At 32.0% G+C, this 20,440-nt stretch overlaps 1 protein-coding gene across 4 annotated transcripts; it reads left to right on the forward strand.

Moving 5' to 3' along the window:
- Positions 1 to 1,057: 1,057 nt before the first annotated feature.
- LOC116352158 (helicostatins) lies at positions 1,058 to 20,296 on the forward strand. Of its 4 annotated transcripts, XM_031784540.1 has the most exons (7): positions 1,072 to 1,176; positions 1,627 to 1,735; positions 17,682 to 17,960; positions 18,082 to 18,185; positions 18,251 to 18,320; positions 18,401 to 18,501; positions 18,608 to 20,296. In XM_031784540.1, exons 3-7 carry the CDS (start codon positions 17,734 to 17,736, stop codon positions 18,718 to 18,720), a joined length of 615 nt encoding a protein of 204 aa, XP_031640400.1. In that variant the 5' UTR covers positions 1,072 to 1,176; positions 1,627 to 1,735; positions 17,682 to 17,733; the 3' UTR covers positions 18,721 to 20,296. The 4 variants fall into 4 exon arrangements, with proteins under 4 accessions (XP_031640410.1, XP_031640418.1, XP_031640389.1 ...); XM_031784550.1 differs by having other exon boundaries at positions 1,058 to 1,735; positions 18,085 to 18,185; XM_031784558.1 differs by having other exon boundaries at positions 1,061 to 1,735; positions 18,575 to 18,692.
- The last annotated feature ends 144 nt before the right edge of the window (positions 20,297 to 20,440 follow it).

Here is a 20,440-nt window from a genome sequence, read left to right on the forward strand (position 1 = left end):
AATTAAGCGAAACAAACGGATAAACACATGTATCAATTTTTGTATCGGCTGCTATCAAAACATGAACACTGATCGAAAACATGAATAAAAAGAGTAAAACATGAATGAGGGTCCACCATTCGATTTTTTTCTTTTTCAATAGATCCAATCATATGTACTAAGTCTCACCACACTACCGGAACACCACAGATGTTGTTCTGTATAAAATATTAAAAAAGGATATGCCAGTCTAGTGTCTGGAGTCAAAAATGCAATACTATAAATATGGATAATATAATCTGATTAGTTGAGTTTATCTTGGTGACAGCTGAGTCTACCAATAAAATATGGTTCATTAGAAGCGATACACATTTTTTTTTTCTCACGCATTTCTATAAAACAATCAATATTTCATGTTTTTGGAGCAAAGTGCTAAAATAATAATGAACAATAATATCACAGTGCATAATATTAAAATAATAACTTCTGATAATAACGTACATAGGGGTCATATTTACCAACTTATAAATATACCAATGTGTCTAATGCGATTTATTTTACTGAGCTCGATATAAACTCAATTAGAATGACGTTTTTCCTAATAATTTTCCGATGATTTATTTGAATTCTATGTGATTGGATTTATTTTTCATTCTGTAACGGCGTTTAAATTTCTAACTTAAAGAAATATTTATTTCAATTAAGTAATGAAACGATGAATTGAAATAAAACAACTGATAGCTGTCCAATAATTCGTTGATCAAAGACAATAAACAATTTGTGGCAGTTTTCTTATCTCTCATATGATAAATATATCAATTCCATATCTAAGCTACATCTTGGCGATGGTCATAGGTGTTGAAATATTTCGAATAGAAGAGAAAATAAAGCGATTCGGAAAAGTAATGAGAGTGAGCGCGAAAAGCGAAAGGACGCACGCGCCAAACGGCACACCAGCCACCACAGTTACCGTTACATTTCCAGTTTGTTCGAAATGCGCGTATATATCGTAAGTACGGCCAACACCATAGCGTATGACGACGATACAACCGAGTTCGAATAAATTATATAAAAGGAATACCGATTGGTTCTAACATTTTAAACGTTCTTCACAACTCAAAGTGTTTGGATTTACACACAACAAGTGGAGTACATCGTATCAACTCAATCCATACAATCATTTTGGATCACACAAAAGTGCAGCACACATTACCAGCTAAAACTCTCTCTCGAATTTTCGGCGATAATTTGTATTTATTGAGGCTTTGTTTTTTGTTTCTGCGAAATTATTTCAAGTTCTTCTGAGGTTTCTAATAATATAAGCAAATATTTACTATTCCATTTAAATTCGATTTTATTGGGCACACAACGTTTAACTAGCGACATTTATTCTCAAGCAGCAACAAGTTGTAATGTTATCCGTTTTAAATAGAAAAATAATAATCAGTTTTGCAATATATTTTACCTGATCAATTCCAATTTCTGGCCAAACTTAATACAGTTTCCAGCGAGAAAAAAAACTTTATTACATTACAAATAGTGAATAATAATTTTTGTGATAGAAAGAAATGAATGAAATTTAAATCAGCAATTGGAAAATTAAAAAGGCAACGTAACTGTTTTAAAGTAGATTCGAATTTTTCTTAGTGCATATCTAGCCGAGGGTGGTGGAAGTTTTTTTTTAGTGATTTTCACAAAAAGCAGAAACATCACACGGGTGCCAACAAAAACCACAGATATCCATACGGAATTCAAGGTATTTTCCACCAAATATGTTCATAATTTGTTTATTTGACACAAAAAAAATGTCAATGCATTTTCACCAGACGATCAGTATTTGCCCGTCTGAATAGAAAATCTGTTGAGTATGCATTAAATAAGAACATATTTGCATGATATTATTGATGCATTGATTTCAATTTTTATTGCAGCCAATTTTAATTAATTCAACAATTACTTTACATCATACTTGTGTGTGTGTGTTTGTATTCATTTCACTTTTTACAACAAATTTTAATGGGTTCCGTTTTGCCAGCATTATTCAGCATGATGCTTTAAGCGAAAAGCCACTTGAAAGACTCCCAAATGGAATATTCACATAAATGCATGCTTCAAACTAATTCGGCAAAGGAGCGTTTTACTTTCATATATACAATTTTCAAATGGTTTCTGTTATGGTTTGTTGCTCTGCAAACACATTTTACCATTTTCCGCTAAAATATTTTCGGTTTCTCTTTGCTCCCCAATTTACCATATAAATTACAATATTATTATCGTAACACATTTATCCTTATTGTTACATTAAACGATGGGTTAAAATGTGTGTGTAAACCGTTCTATACTGGTGAATTTCGGATCTTTGGTTAGGAAAACGAATACTGAAACGGTGAATGCAGTAGCAAACACAAGCAAAAATTGATGATGATGATGACAAGCGATATTGTGCATTTAAAACAGGAGATTTAGTGTGTGCGTGTGTGTGATTGAGTAAATTGTGTTTAGCAAGAATCATTATACGCTGATGAGGCGCTATTCTAATAACTGCACAAAAGTTGCTAAAAATGAATATATCAAAATGATTAAATTTTGTTATTGTTCTTACACAAGTGCATTCAACATATTTTCCAATGAGAATAAAATGAAAATTTCACAATGTACGGACTCTTTTTTTTATCGTTTCTTTCTTTTTATGAATCATTTTATACGATGCGTTTCAATTCATTAACATAATAAACGAAATTTTCATTCATTATTTCGCAATTTTTTTTCTCTCTCACTTTCAGTCAAAACAAATGCCATCTTATTACAATACATTAGCATTTTTCTGCACCGGTTGCAAAACTGCTCACTTTATCTCAAACGTTTGCATAATTTCAATTCTTTCGCTTTCGGTCACACATTTTCATTGTCATTGTGGAATTTGGATTTGGACTAATTGTTTTTTATTTTATTTTAAGTTTTGTTGCATACAACAAACATGGTGCGTCTTGAGCAGTCCCAAGTAGGAGAGAGGGAGAGAGAAAGTGATAGAGAAGAAATGAGTGTTGAACAATAAATATGTTTGCCCGATGTGGCAGTATCTCATTTCACACAAGTTGAAGCGCATGTTTACTTTTCTATTTAAATGTAAATTAATTAAATAATTATTGCCAAACTTGTTGTATTTCCTCTCCATCATCCATTTTCACAAACAACAACACCAATGTTGTCCCGTATTCCGAACGTATTTGTCTTGCATTTTTGTTGGTACAACCATTTTAATTGGAATTCGAACCAAAAAATGACAATTTTAGTGAAATGCAATCGTTTTTACAGCAAAATGAATTTTACTCCATTGTTCGCTTACATCACACCATATTCCATCTGTTCCAACAATTTGATCGATTCGTTGTGCAATTTTTGGATCGAAAAACTAATATTTACATATATTTTCCAAAAAATGTTTCAAATCAATTTTGTACAATAAAGAAGTGCTCCAAGAAGAAAGAAACTGAAAAAAAAAACTTCTTTATGTGTCAACGAATTTTTTTTTTGGGAATCGAAAGAACAATAAGTATATTTTCATTGCGCTCATTTCAGTTGTTAGTTTATTTCCACCCCTTCAATAAGTTTCTTGAATTTAAGCACAAAGTTTCATTCCAAATGGAATGGAATGTAATTATTCAGCATTTGAGTAGAATCGTTTTTGGTGTGACATGAAAAAGTTTGTTATCACGGCAAAAGCCACTTAAACTTTAAAATTCTCTGTCAACAACTGAGTTGAACTCTTAGCACTGATATCATTATTGTAAGTGTTATTTTTTAGACAAAGTAATTTTAACTGAATACAAAATCACATATAAAAATGAGTACTTTCTTTTACTCATGTAATGGCGACCATGGATGAAGTATATTGGTGACTTGATTGACGTTGCATACAAATCAATTACATTAATTCAAAAGAATGTTTCAATATGAAACAGTGATGTATGTGCGATAAACTATTGTTTGTCAATAACAATACATTTGGTGCCAAGATAAAATGTTCATGAATCACTTACGTCTTCACTCTTCTTTCTTTGAGTTACAGTTTTTCTTTGTGCATTGCACTGCATTTAATTTAATATACATCGAAAAATTTCAAATATATTGTTAACGACGTTCATATGCAATCCATCAAAATCTCAAAGCTAAATGGTTTTGTACACACGATACGATTGTTGTTGAAAGATTCCATTGCACAAAAACATGGAAATGCTATTTTACAAAGAACATTGATAACAGATCGCTGAACTTGCCGTTTTACGGTCGTAAATAGTGTACTTACACTGTTCGTGAAGAAAAAAGAAGGCATCAAAGATCAAGAAAAGGCAGTAAGCAGAGAGAGAGAGAGAGAGAAATAGATAAAGTGAAGGACTTTTGTGTGAAAAACATTTTCAATTGATTGCTTATTATCCGTAGTGCAGCAAACCATTCAAAATTAATGATGAAATATCTTTTGGACCACATGCGGAATTTTTGAATGGGGCTCTTTTGAGCGTATGCTTATTTCACAATAGGTCAAAAAATAATATAATTTGCGGGAACATGAAATGATTGCTATGTTCTGAACGAAAAAAAATTACATTGAATCGCCCACATCCATCAATCCGAATGAATCAATGGAATATATGTTCGAATGAATGTACTACATACGATTACGCACATCCAAAATATTACATATGATTATGATTATGGCAATTGTAATCTAAGTCATACATATACGCATGACATTTGTATTGTGCGAACAAAATGTGTGTTTTTTTTTGTTTTTCGTACAGTTTCTATCTGTGAATGTGGTGTTGCGATCGGGCGAATAGGTCTCCTGTTGTTGTGCGTTTTCATTTTCTTTCTGCCGCGACTGTTATTCCGTTTGGTTACACATATTCTAACTCATAAAAATGAATATATTCAGTTAATTATGTCTCATTATTTTTCTCTCTTCTTTCATTTTGTATGTTCGGCTTGACTTTGCAGAATAGTTATGACTGAAGCATGTTCAAAAGAGTGAAATCACCCCATGTTGGGGACGAACAGTGCATACTATCTCTAACATTTAGAAGCATGGAAAGAATTATCCATTCATTCTTTAGCGAGGGAGATATATAAAGAAAGGCACGGCAAAAGTCAAGAAAAAGAGTAAAAAAATCGACAATTTTCACCATACACTTCTTATTTTTCTTGGCTTCTTCAGCGTCAAGAAGAGCACCAATTTGAAATGATACTCTTCACCGCTGTCTTTCTTCGTTTTTTTTTCCTTCTTAGTTTTTGTCTTCATTGCATCGCATGTAATTTGGTTAATTTATTTCTTGTGAATATAGAATTAACCAATTATCTCCCTTCTTCTTGATTGTAATGGCGAAAAATAAACCAGCGCGAACGCGTTTCACAGCTTAACATGGTCATGTAATGATGAACAGCTAATCAGTCGCTTTATTTGCGAAAACCCATTTGAAATGCGAAGCACATCTTGCAGCATTCGAAAAGCAACGATGTTGTTTAATTCTTACTAGAATTTTGAAGCAACAATTCTTGAACAAGCTTGCCCGTGTCTCATTCTTCTTTTTTCATTTCACTTTTTTTCTTATTCTGGTGGTGCTTTTTCATTTTCGGCACCTTAAGCTCAACAAGTGCAATAAATTTCCACAAATAGGTGCCATCTCATCACATAGACATAATTCCGTTTTTCGTTTAACTATTATGAGCACGAATGAACGCAAATAAATATCAACATGATGAATGAATGTGAAAGTATCAAAATACACGTGTTTCTTTCAGCATATAGCTGTTGATATGGCCATAATTCTTGGTCGGTTGAGTAGGCACGCGATATGCATTTCACCCCGAATGAAAAATTAAGCACATTTTATGCTTCAATATGCAAATATAAAAGAACTGCCATTCTTGGCATGTAAAAATACAACATATTGTTGGGTTTTTGGTATTTGTAGATATCAACAAAAAAGAACCATCGAAGTTTTAATGTGAATAATTCCATCGGATCAGTAAATCATTTACGATCCATTTGAATATGGTGATGGAATGATGCAGCATAAACTTATCGAGGCACACATTGATAAAAAACGAATTGTTGAAATTTACAATCAACCCTAGACATGCACACACATATTATATAATCTTTTGAAAGCTAGACACTTTCTTCTATTCAATGGTGCAAGTTTGATGTAAAATATGTCGATCCCTCACACGAATGAATTTACTTTTGATGCGAAAGAATTTTTGTTTTGTTCTTTTTCCATTTCAATTTTACAGTAACAATCTTTTAACAATTGGTCAATCTTTAATTTTGATTCGTCCGATTTGATCACTTTTTTGGCACAAATGTGTTGGTGAGATGAATTTTTGTATCGATTTTAAGAAGGACCAAAATAATAAATAATTAATCAGTTGCTAATTTAAAGATGGTAATTGGTCGCTGTTGCACCCCACGATGTAGATTAAATAATAAGCCATGTTACAGTCAGACAGAAATGCGTACAACATAAAATTTGTTCCGAATGAAAACATTTGAATTACAAAAAGGCACAACACACAATTTTAAGATAAAATTGTCATATGTCAGGTTTTAAGCGAAACAAATTATACGAATCAAACTAATTTATCTACACTGGATGATGACTTTTTTCATATGAAGACGATTTCTTTACTGAAAGTGTGTTTACACTCAAATGTGCTTATATGTTGGTCGAACATAAACAAGCGAGCAATAATTTGCGAACATAAACGGATACGGACAAATAAATTTGATCGAAAAACAATTGGTCTCAATCAAACTATAGTTGAGATGTAGATGCCAACCAAAATTTTTGGTCGAATTGTTGGCAAAAGGAACATCACCACATATGTAAAATCCCTTTGCCATCGAGTTGATTTTACTTTTCGGATGTATAAACACACCACAAAAATGTTGGGTAGTTTGTTTATGAGAAACACGGTGACGTGCTTGCACACCACCATTTCTTCACTGAAACTTCACTTACTGAACTGAGAATAGTGAGTAAACTCAATAATATCAAAATACCCATGGGTTTAGTCACTCTTCAAGCAACATTCATTAAATCCTATTCATTCAAATTTTAGGCTTGCACTATCTTTATCATAACAAGTGTATGCGTTTTATATGTTTGCACCACTTATTTGTTATTATATTAGTGTATAAGTGTGCACTATTTGAATTTGCATTGTTATTTTTCGGCACGGTTTTCGGTACAAATGTTGTGATAATGTCAATATTTTCCGCCAAACCGATATTATTGTGGTATGCTCATATTGGACATGGACATACACATGCATAGACTCTGACCAGGGAGACCAGGGAACAAAGTACCCCCTGAGCAACAAATTTCAGAAGGGTTCTGTGATTTTGAAAGTGACCGCTCTCCCTTTTATTTTCGAGCAAAAATTATTCCGATTTGCTAGAGTTTTTCAGATAGATTGTGTGACCTTTTTTAGGTCTCAAGTTTTTTTTCCCGAAAGCGAATTCACACTGGATAGAAAAGACTTTCAAAATTACCCCCTTCAGAATTTCTTAAATTACAATCCCTTAAATCGTCAAATCCAGAATCTATGCACTCACATGATCAATAGTATCAAATCGAATAAAAGCAATTGCAAACAACTTTAATACTACTGAATTGAAATTGGAACTTTAAGGTTTTGTATGAGAGTTTTCTTCTCAAATCCTTTTATGAATGATTTTGATCTTGTCTTTTGATTCCTTTCAAATGAATTGAATTCACAAATATATATTGTTGATCATCTGTTTGCGCCAACATTGTACAAAGTGTTTGAAAAATTATTTTTATCTCCGTGGATAAATTTTGACAAATTTACGATATATTGTCACACTTACTTCGAAAATATTTGGGCGCTCAAAAAGCTCAATTTTCCGAATCGTAAAAAGCCGCATATATTGTTTTTTTCTTAACAATATGAATTTTGTAACCAACGACCGTATGTCATTCTAAGTGACTTAAAAATTCATTGAATTCTTATTCAAAGTATTCGAACAATTGTGCGCGGATGTGATGTGCATGCTGTATCGCTTGATCGTCAATAAAATGTAAAAGAGAACAAGAGAGACGGTGGCGGTGGTGTGAAACACGCATACAAAATATAATAACTTCAAATATCGTATCGGCTCATTGTAAATATAAACTCATATTACTGTTGTTTGATAACGTACATGTACATCAAACACAAGCTCTCAATTTACTAAACAAACCTTTGTCGAGAAAAAAAACACAATTTTATTGGACGAGAGAGGAAAAAATTTTGATAGACTGGTTTCATTATCAAACAAATTCAAGTGTACAAATCTTCATCGAACGTTCGAAATGTCAACAACCAATGTAGCTCGCATTCGGTACACCAATATTGAAAACAATTGAAATACGTTGCAGAATTCGAAAAATTCTTTACATCTTTAGTTGCTGTTTTTCTCGTTTTCCATCCATTTTACCAAATGACAAATTCTTTTTAAAGCCACTAAGGGTAAATAAAAATCAATATATGCGCATAAAATATCGAGATAGTTGAAAAGTATATGCGGTTTTGTGTGTTATTTCTTGTGTTTGTCAAGAGTTTGGAATTCCAATGACATGAATATCACGAGCAAGTGAAAGAAATAAACACACAAACATGGCATTAAGAGAGAGCGAGAGTCAAGAACGGGCAAATAAACATTCATGTTTGCAATATACAAACATTTTGGGAAGAAAAAAATCGACAATTCCTTCGCAAAAACATTCGAAAGTCTTATTGTCATCGCATGATGTAAATTGTGCAAAAATCTATCGACTGTTGTTTTTCTAACCTAATTTATTTACAACAGTTTCGAACGAAAAAAACATAACAAAATGGCCAAATCATTGATATTTCAAATGTCCGAAAAAATATATTTATATATCAATGAAATTTTGTAAATATGTTTTATTTTCGGGTACTGGCGATTGGAATTATTTTGATTTCACGCGATTGCTGATGAGCTACTAAGACTATTTCAAATTATACCAAAGAAAAGATGCATATTTAACATGTTTTTAACACAGTCAATTTTTATAAGATTTTGTAATCAAATCATACATCATATACATGTGTATATGCTATACATACCCAAATTGGACTTTCCACAATATTTGGAGATTTTTCATAATAATTTTACACAAAAACATATAGATATTATCAAAAGTATATATTTATTGTTTCGATATTATTTCGGGACATCACGATTTTGTACAAATGGACCGACGATAATAATATGGCGTCCATATGTGACATAAGACCAAAAGGAAAGAGCTACAGTTGGTTGTTTTCCGTTCGTTAAGTTCAAGTACATTGGTTTGAATGCGCTCTTGTTTACTTGCTTTTTTTCGCTTCTCTTACTCTCTTTAAAATTTGTGAAATGTGTTGGAATGCATGCGGATCATTTAGTAGTAGGTTAAAGTGACATTGCAAGTCAACTAACCGACTATTATTACGATACAAATTACACGATTTTCCATTTCATTCCATCGTTATGCTTTTGAATATATATGTATGTTAAATTCCTGCATTTATAATGCTGTCGAACTGCAAAACAAACTGAATAACGATAAAACAACAACAGTGAAGAGAATCATATCACATATAAATAGAAAAGGACATATTTAAGAATGAATATAAATACATATGTCGGAGAGTGTGAGAGACAAAAGGAGGAAAAGTACGGTATAGTTTTAGAAATTATACACCTGAAAGAAAAAATATGCAAACAAATCACATCGATTGTTAACAACATCATTTTTGGAGATAAAAATTGCCTAAAATCTCAAATACAATGTGATGGTGTGAATTTCTATACAAACGTTTATTGGCTGGTAACAGAAAGATATCTTTTGATAAAATGATAATATCATTTACGATAAAACACATTACGCTTTTGGACCTTTTTCCCGCATGTCATTGACAATGGCCAGACAATATATTTGGATTTTGTCATCTGGATATTGCAGCTCATCTAGATGACGTCAATCGATGATACGGAGTGAAAATAATAGAAGTGATTGTTATAGTTATGATAGTATACTATTGTTATACCTATAACAATCACTTCTATTGTTTTCGCTACATTTCAGCGCCTGACTTCAGCCAGATGAGCTGAAATATCCAGATGACAATATCCAAATATATTGTCTGATATGAAATATTCCGCTTTCGATTGTCAACACATGTTCATTCTGTGTGAAGAGAAAGAGAAAGACTATCTAGAAACGAAAACAAGTTGACATGAAATAAAAAAATGGTTTTCAAAAGCGCCGATTTCCGTTTACCACTTGTCGCCAAAAATGAATTAACAGAATGTTTGATTTTTTTTTAAGAATCTGATCAGAAGGAGTATATTTTTATTTCATTTGACATTTCAATCCATGCCGCACTAGGGGCTAGACAAAGGTGCCTCCTATGTGTTATTTAATTCCGACAGTACTCTAAGATTACACCGATTACGATTCCCAGTGTCTAGCCCCTAAGTATAAAGTCGAATTGAAATATACTCTTTGAAATATAATAACATTTGAAATATTCTCTTTGTTACCATCAAATTGAACAGATTCTTTCTGTGTCATTACAAGATGCATCATTGAAGGATAAACCAAAATTATTTTTATTTGTTTCTTTCTTTGTCTGTCACACGCACAATTCATTGTATTAATTTCATACATTGTAATCTGGAGCATGATTTTCGTTTTATAGCACATAAATTCCATTGAATCCGGGGTTCGTATGTATAAATAAATGTAAATATTCCCTTTTTTGTATCCAAATGAAATTTATGTGATGCAAACATTCGATGCTTCGAACTCAATATCGAACATTTTTTCAAACAAATGCTAAACGCGACTATGCACATGAAAACCAGCGGCATAACAATGAGCTTGGAAAAATCTATTTGCTAACAAAACGGTTTAAACAGAAGAAGAAAAAAAGTCACATAGAAGGAATGGAATGCGGTGAACCGTTTCGGTTGGGATAATACTTTTTATATGTTATAGAATGAAATAAAAGGAAATCGTCCTTTTGGTTTCGGAATCCATAAAGATGGATAAACGAATTTTTCACTGAGCTTATCGACACACATTTTGGTGACATGCATGGAAAGTGTTTTCAATATTCATAAAAATAATGTGTCATTCGACAATACAAAAATCAATTAAGCAGAAAAGATCATATTGATCATAACCTCTTTTGTTTTTTTCCCTACTGCCGAGATATATTTCACGGTGGTCATCATGAACAATTTTTGCTGATCGTACTGATTCTTCTTTTATACATTTTTTATTCAATCTTTTAACCATAGAAAATTTAAAACAAAAATTTAAGTCTTTTCACTATTGTTGAGCTTTTTTCATCAAAATCAATGATTGAATCGAATAAAAAGTAACAGCAATAAACAACTAAGGAACTACATGAAGAATAAAACGCAATTAGATATAATTAGATTTCCAACTTAAAATAACATTTGCGCTGTATTTCAATGCGGTCTGTTTTGTTTATTTATTCTTGTGTTTCGTTTTTGATATCTGATGGCCAAGTAATGAAGAGCACTGTGTTTGGCACTTGTTTACAGCTCTGATTACTAACACGTACAAGTGCTTTTTAACCATTTTCCTCGAATTATTTTAAAAATATTTAAACCCACATAATGTTTAATAATAATCACACTGAAAATACATAATACCATGTATGATACAAGCACTAGTCCTATAAATAAAAATGGTCAAGTACGCAAACGAAACAATATTTGAAAATGGTTCACCAAATCATTATATCATGCGACGAACTATGGACGTTGAACCGAAACGGTTTTTCGTATTTTCTGTAGGTGTGATTAAAACAAATAAAAAATCGATATTTAGGTGAAGAGCGAGTGACGAATGTGTATTGCAAATATGGAGTTTTCATTAAAGTTTTCTTCCACATATTCTTTGAATCTGGAATACGATTCACATTCTGGACGATTATAAAATGCACCAAAGTTATTTGATACTACGTTGTTTGCATTTTAAGTTAAAAAAAATGGTCGATTCTTCAATTTTAAAGTGACAAATCGAAAAGTGTCGGCATAAATATGCTTTCGTTTGAAGCAATTTTGAATTTCTTTAAAATCCCTGTTAATATCGCCTCTCCATCAGAGATGTTTACGAACATTCATATTCGGGTTCGTTCGCGTTCGTCACGAATACGAACGAACGCGAAAAGGGAAAAACTTTCTACGAACGAATGCGAACGAACATGCCATCTCCCTTAGCGAACGAACACGAACGAATTGAAGTTTTTTTTGTGTAAAAACGTACTGTTATCAGTTCGCTTTGTGATAAAAATATTATTTTTTTCATTGTTTGTTTAGTGCTGCAAAAAAATATTTCCCTCGTTTTGTTGGTCCTGCAGGACTATTGAGAGTATTCATTCAAATATAAAATTGAGTTGTCTTTTCACCATTCAATGGTGCTTTCGTCACTTACACCGTGTACGCAGTGCCGTCCGTTATGATATTTAATATTGCAACACGGTATATTGAGTCATTGCAATTATCTTTCTATCGGTGGGATGAAACATATTATGCCTACTAATTTGAAAATAAATGTGATTTTGCCAACGCAATTAATTCGTTTGTTTTGATTTCAAACCCTTTGAATAAGAGTTAAAGGTTCAAGAATAAGGGTCAAGTTCAGTCAGTTTATAAAATTAGCTTATTATTAAGTTCTATACCATTCTGACATAGTCGAATTCGTCGTTTGATTTAAAAATATTTACAATACGTCACGCATTACTTCCAAGTTCAGTGGCAGTGTATTTTTTCTTCAAATTCGTATTTTGCATTATTCATAGACAGAGGCGACAACTGATTCTATGAACTATAAATCTATTAACTATCACATAATTCAGTAGAATTGCTATAACTATTGTATTGGTCATGACACAAACACCTACAAATTAATTTATATAACGGTTTACAATGATGTAAATACAAATTGTAAGAGAATATTTCTTTGTCTAGAAATACCATTATATTGAGTAAAATGCATCAACGTCCGTAAAATAAAACTTTGTCGTGAAAACAACGTAATTTCATCAAATAGCAATAAGTCAATGCTTTCCATTCATTTGTTTGTTACGTAATAGCAGCATGGATGATGCCTTTCTTTCATCTTTGAATGAAAAATTCATTGACGATTCAACGGCAAGTTTAAGGTTTCGCTCTTACAATTGTGTTTTGTATATGTTTTAACCTTTCAATGGTTTCAATCAACATTCATCGGGCATTTAATTTACAAACAATTTACAATCAACGGCGAATTAACTAAATGAAAGTTTTTTTAAATATTGAAAAGCACAGCGAATAAGCTTATTTTTATTAATACTATAGCATTCTTACGGTTCATAGAACAGCAAATAGCCTAATTTGTTTTGTCGATAGCCTTATTTATTTCGTGGAAATGATAGACATCTAATTGTTACACCGAATTTCGTTAAAAAACTGAAAAATCGTTTAAATTGATGGACGATTGAATTTGACGTAATGTAATCGTCTCGATCGCAGTGAAGTATCAATTTGTTAAAATGTTCACTCAACCATATTTGAATAAGTGGCTCAATATATTTTAAGTGACGGCTTTAGAATGATGTACACTGTACATGACTTTCGTCGATAACGGAACCCCTCAACCATTTTGTCTTCATGCTTTGAACGCTCTTTTTTCTCATACCCAATTTGAAATTGCATACGCATTTTCAAACTTGGTGTATTCATTGGAAAATTGTCAACACAAATATCTGCAGTTTGAAAAATATGTAATATACAATAATAAACGTAAGCATAATTGCTTTAAATCGGATAAAAAGTTTTGGCAACCACCAAAAATGGCAGAAAATTAATTTCCAGAGAAAAATTAAGTATAACCACAAAATGTATTTCAAGATTTCATAAGAACAAATCTTAATTTCTCCTTTTGTTCGAATTTTGTTCGCTGTTTTGCACAAATCAAGATTTTAAAGACGATGAAGAAAAAGAAAGACAAACAATTTGTTCGCATCGAAATGAGACGTTTTGATAATACTAAGTCAATGTTAGATGCAAATGCTTGAATCTGCGATTTTTTTTTCCGGATGTTTACTATTGTCCTAACCATCATACGTATTAAACAATTCTCAATGGAACACTTTTGAAATTACACCATCCAATCAATTTATGAGACTTTTTGTATGTTGGCCTTTGGCATATTTTCTAAGCAGGAGAGCCCACAACGAGGGGGCCACCTCCATGCGCTTGCCTTACTCGTTAAAAAAGCTCAAAAACCGAAATATGTCATTTTTGGAAGGCCGAAAACTGAAAATGTAACCCCCCTAACGCACCGCGGCCACCCTTGATTATCAAACAATCTTCATTCTCGTGTATTTGATTTTTGGGAATTAAAAAGATATACTTTATGTAGGAGAGTTTCTATTTTGACATGAAGAATGAATATGAATTTTAAAGATGATGCGGAACAAACAATAATATCTACTTAGAAAAAAATGATCCATTTATCAACGAGTTTGCATTCTGTGTGCTATTTATTTTATTTTTTATCAGTTGATGATAATATGAAGATCGTGTACAAAGCACGTGAAAACACGGGGACATTGTTATATGTGTGTTCTCTTGGGGCAGATGGATTATTAAAATTGAATTCACATAAGTAAATTTACATAACCGCCAGCATGAATGTACTGATGTGATTGACGGAGGCTTCTGGATTCTGAAAGTCACATTTCAAAGGTCAAACACATACAATATAATTTCCAGTAATATTACATTACGTATGGTTACGTTTTCTCCTTTGATGGTGGCTTTTTTTTTTTGAAGACTATTTAAATTTTCCACTTTTTGGTCACCACCTTCATTCATCAAATTGACGTAATGAAAAGCCCGTATTTAGTTTGTATGTACACTTGGCCAAAAACTGGAAAATGTTTACGATAATAATAGAATTTATCTCGTTCGTTTATCAATGTTGTACTTGCTTGTCTTGCTTGAGATTGCAGCTTGCTGTGCAACGTAACGTCATTTGATACACTTCATAAATGATTGATTTCGACGATGTCGTCATGCATATAAGGTTTTCAACTTTCATTTTCTATTACAGTTACTTTGATTTTGTAAATAGGACTATACACTTATGTCATAATATGTCATAATAATAGAAAATTAGTTCAACAAATTGAAGAAAATAAAAACATATTCTAAACGACATATAAAATGAATTCACATACTTGGAAAATTATTTTATTAAAATATTAACTTTTATTGCTGACTCAATTCTCAGCACACGGTTTACCGCGTGTGCTTGGTCAGTGTGCTTGTCTCAGCAAACTTTCGACTCGCACGCTCTTTCGTCCATATTCTTGAAACATTATTCCAAACCGATGTTCAACACTAATTGGCAATAAAAGCTAACTTGGCTTCGCATGCACAGTGCACACGATAAAGTGAAGTGCAAAGAAAATATCGCCCACCGAAAATTAATATTTCTTATAATTGGGTTGCGGTTTGTCCATGATTTAAGCGTTACACCAATACATCCGATTTATATTGGTTTTTTTCAAAAATTATTTTATCCTCTCCGAAGAAATTCAACGTCTTAATTCGATGAGGTAAATAAATACAGTTTGTTCGTTGAAGTTATCAAGAGCACACAACATAGTTATACCCAATCAATAAGCTCCACTATAATTGCCCCCCACATGATTTTTTCTGTGCCTTCTGATCACTGACTCATTAAAAGTTTTAGAAAATTAAATACAATTCCCGAACAAACACAACAAAAAAATGGACGAAAATAAAAGTGGCTACTACACTTTACGGTAAATTCTGAAAGAAAAACAGAGAAAATCAAACAGAATAAGCATTAGCACCCGGTGTTAATATGTATTACATAAAAATAATCTACGCATTTTAAAATTTAGTTTTGCAACTTTCATTCTGTTTATTACGATTGCTCGTTGCATTTGTTACATCATTTACAAAGTATATAATTTCATTTCGTCGAGCGAAAAAAAAAACTTCAAAAGTTGTCACCAAAGACGTAATATAATGTGATGACGCACGAAATATCAGGAAATGCATGATTCCCACATACAAAAAGTACAAATTCACTTTGAATTACAACGCATCCCGTATACCACATGAAACAGAGTGCCCACGCTTTGATATGTTTTTATATAAATAGCGCGTTTCATTGAAACAAAAATTCGATTAAAATAAGAACTATTGCTTTTACCATTTTTGATCCACAAACAAATGTTTCAAAGTAGAAATAAGCATGGTTTGTTAGCTTTTCACTTCTTGGAATTGTGAAATCTGATACTATAATTGGAATTTGTGGTAACTTGCCACAAATGATTCAATAGAATAATTAATAACGGTCAATATTGTGAAAAGTACCAAGAACTACAGGATTTGTAGCAAGTTTCGTGCCAGGGTATTTTTTTTTGTACATACAGAGCTGTGTCTGTTTGTGATGCTAAATTTTTGAAGCAAGAGCCTACTGTGCGCAAAACTTCAATTGAAAATCAAATAATCATTAGATAAGTAGTATTAAGTCGAAGGTCTTTTGAGTCTACTTCAATCATGGAATCGATTTCCAATGACGAAAGCCATATTAAGGGAGAAAAACACCACGAATTTTGATCAAATTTTCGATTAACTTTGAGAATATAAAACGTTAAGACTATGCCCAAGTGTATTCTTGTGCACTTTTGATGTACTACTATATTGATTTCTTTCCCATGATGAATCCAAAACACGTGGAATTTAATTTCACCACATAAAAAAATGCATACACACTTCCAAAGGGAAATTGGTGTGTCATAAAAACAGGAACGTGCAATACTTTTTATTAGTTTCTGAAGTGTCCTTATGATTCATTTTCCACGGTTAAGTTTGTTCGTTTTGGAAAATAATTTGATTGCCTGATATATACACATACGTCAAGACATGGTGACATATCTCCGATCTAATTCTTGTTTGTAATTTACTTTGATGCAGAAAATGTGTTCTTTTCGTTTGCTGATAATGTTTTGACACATGAAAAAGCACAACAGATCGACAGATATTCGACAAAGAATAATATAAGAAGCAAGAGACATCATAACTTTCAATCTGACTTCAATTGCATTTGCATATCGGTCGATTAAAGGCCAACTCACACCAAATAACGTACTGGTTTGCAAAATCATAATCAAATTGCAGACATTTCTTAATTGAAGCCATTGAATTTTTGACATGTATTTCACATTTCTTATTATTGCCGATATTTTTTCGAATGTGTTCAAACAAAATCGTAGAATGGGTCGCGTTACCACATCTGTTTCAGAAAACAGTTGAAATACATAAACTTACACATTTTAAAGATGTATTGTATCAGTTCAAAGTTCAAAAAATATACAAAATGTGCAGTTTCAACTGTTAATAGATAGCGTAACAATGTACAAACGGTTTGCTCATTTGAAACTTGTATTCTTTGCTGGACTTATAAAAAAATTATTTATCAACATTTTTTATGTAATTTTAATATATTTTTTTCTATTACATGAATGGGAGTTACCTTTCTGTTTTTTCTTCTCTTGTTTCATGCCATATCCAGCCGAGGGGAGCTAATTTTACAAACAATCTACATAAAAAGGGAAACAAACAAAATGCGTTCAATTGCCATTTCAATTATTTTACTTGGATATATTGTAACCATAAGCAAATGCGAACAGGCATACGAATCAAATGCAGTCGATTTTGATGGTTTAGCAACGGATATTGATAAAGACAGTATGATAAAGCGAATGGAACGAAGAGCGTATACATACATGACCGGCATTCCAGGCACTAAACGGCTGCCCAACTACAATTTTGGTTTAGGAAAACGGGCCAGGTACAGGAATATCTATAAAAAATTTCCTAACCAGAAATATTTAACGTATTTACATACGTGTCATTCATGTCTGGTGTTTTAATAATTTGAGTCATTTTCTATGATCGTTTCCAAACAAAAGTAGGCCATACAGATTTGGTTTGGGGAAACGCTCTGATGATTTGGACTATGATGATTCGGCACTTTTTGGTGATCAACAAAATTGGAGACCGTGGTTTGAACGAGGTTGGTGATTTTTTTTTTTTTTCAATTTTTTGTCCATTTTAATAACATGTTACATTTGCATACAGATCAAAGATCCAGATACAACATGGGACTTGGCAAACGTGGAAATGTGGAAAGACGGACGCCGCCAGAGCGGTAAGAAGTTTAAGATTATTAAAATTATTTTGAAAAGTATTTCTTGATTAAAACAAAAAATAATCAATTCATATTTTTAGCTTGTATGGGTTTGGTCTTGGAAAACGTGCTGCAAACATAGAAGAAGATGCATCAACAACAGCACCAATTGATCAATCAAATTATGACGGATATGACCGAAGTATGTATTCAGCAAATTACTAAAATTCCATCAACAAAGAAATAAAACATTCAAATCATTATCATCGATTTAGTCTAATTACCATCTCACATTTTTCGCCATTTAGTTCGAGCATCACGCGGAGCACTATCGGTTGGACTTGGAAAACGTTTGATTCAGGATGAAAATGTTGAAAGAAGATCGGGCGCACAACGCTACAATTTCGGTTTAGGTCGTTAATTCTTTTTTTTTTAATTTAAATTTTAATTTCTGACACCCAGTCATTCAGTAAAGTATGATCAGTAGGATATGAAATAATGGAATACTGAAAACGAGTAAGGATGAGAAAAATAAATGGGGAAAGAGAGTGAGAGAGTGTGATATAAAAATGAGTGGTTTACCATTCAATGCTGAGCTAATTGAATTGTTAAGTTAACTCTAATTTTATTATTGAAATAGGATTTTGCGCTCAAATGTCAACCATGCAAATTAAACTCTTTGAATGTCCAGTGTCCACATTTCAAACAATTATGTACATGTCACGTGACACAAATCTTGAAAATTGCACCATATTTCATTTCACACAAAAGTGCACCCTTTCCACTCATCCGATAAACATGTATAATAATTAAATACATTTATTTTTCCCTTTTCTAAAATCTATTGTCTAAAGCTATTCGTACATTAAAGGCCGCCATTTTTTACACAGTCACTTTAGTTTATTTGTAAATAAGAAAAATGGCTTATCTACAGTGATAATTGCAATTAAACTCTTTTACAGTCACCACTTTATGGCCTTTTACAGTCATCACCATAAATAAACAAAAAAAAAACATTTCAAACACAGTCACTGTTCATGTAAATAAGCAATTTTTTTTATTTATACTTATAGTTAGAGTGACTGTAAATAAAGACGGTCTACATTAAATACATGTATCGTTTAATTTCCAAAATGTGTATTGCAAAAAAATTATTGCAATGCTCGCAAAAAGGGAGGAAACCATTTCAACATTATATAGTTCATATAATACAATCTAGTATAAAAAATAATTCCAAATACCGTGTCAAAATCTCTTGACTGACTGAATGGTTGACTATGTAGATGTTTCTACTTCATTCTACAAATTTACGGCAAAAATCGGCTAAATTTGATCAAAAATTCAATTAATTAAGGTTGTCTGAAATCGTCTATAATTGACCAGAGTTTGCTAAAATTGAAGCAAAACCGTTACCTACAGACGACCGTTTCTTGGAACTGGGACGAAGTACCAAGCCACCAAATAGCGACGCCCTTCTGATTAAAATGTATTGATATTGTACAAGAGTTATTTTGCTGCTAGATTCCATTTTATGTGCTATGTCTTCACACAAAAAAAAGCATAACCTTTCCGCAATCAGTTCAATGCAATGCTCATCTAGTATTTATAGTCCAACCTAAATTCAATTAATAACCCACCAAAAACTAATAAATTCATTTATAAACTTTAAATCGGTCGCATTCCAAAAGTTCTATTTTTTTTTTCAAACATTAACCACTTTACTATTTAGTTGAACGCAACAAGCTGGCCTCTCATTCCATTTTATATGAATTTAACATGTTGGAAATTGTAAATGTATAAAAAAAATAAGCATATGTATCTGAATTCTAACCAAATAATGACAAATTTTAGATAATAAAATATCTTATTTATTTATTTAATCCAAATGGCACACGAATAACTCAATGATTTGTGAAAATAAAAGATTTTAAAGAAAAATGAATAAATGAACTTCAACCGTTGCTCTCAACATTTCATAAAATGACTTAACCCATTTTCCCCTCAAAAAAATATACACTCATGAATGTAAACAAAACAAAATTATCAAATTAAATAATATTTCGGGGTTTGTTCGATTTTAATTAAAAAAATTGGTCATTGTATCCTTTTCGAAGATGCCAATATTCTAAGGAAATTCATAA

The sequence above is a fragment of the Contarinia nasturtii genome, unplaced genomic scaffold (genome assembly GCF_009176525.2).
Source record: "Contarinia nasturtii isolate CC-2019 unplaced genomic scaffold, AAFC_CNas_1.1 Cnas_scaffold_78, whole genome shotgun sequence".
In the NCBI taxonomy this organism is placed as follows: Eukaryota; Metazoa; Arthropoda; class Insecta; order Diptera; family Cecidomyiidae; genus Contarinia; species Contarinia nasturtii.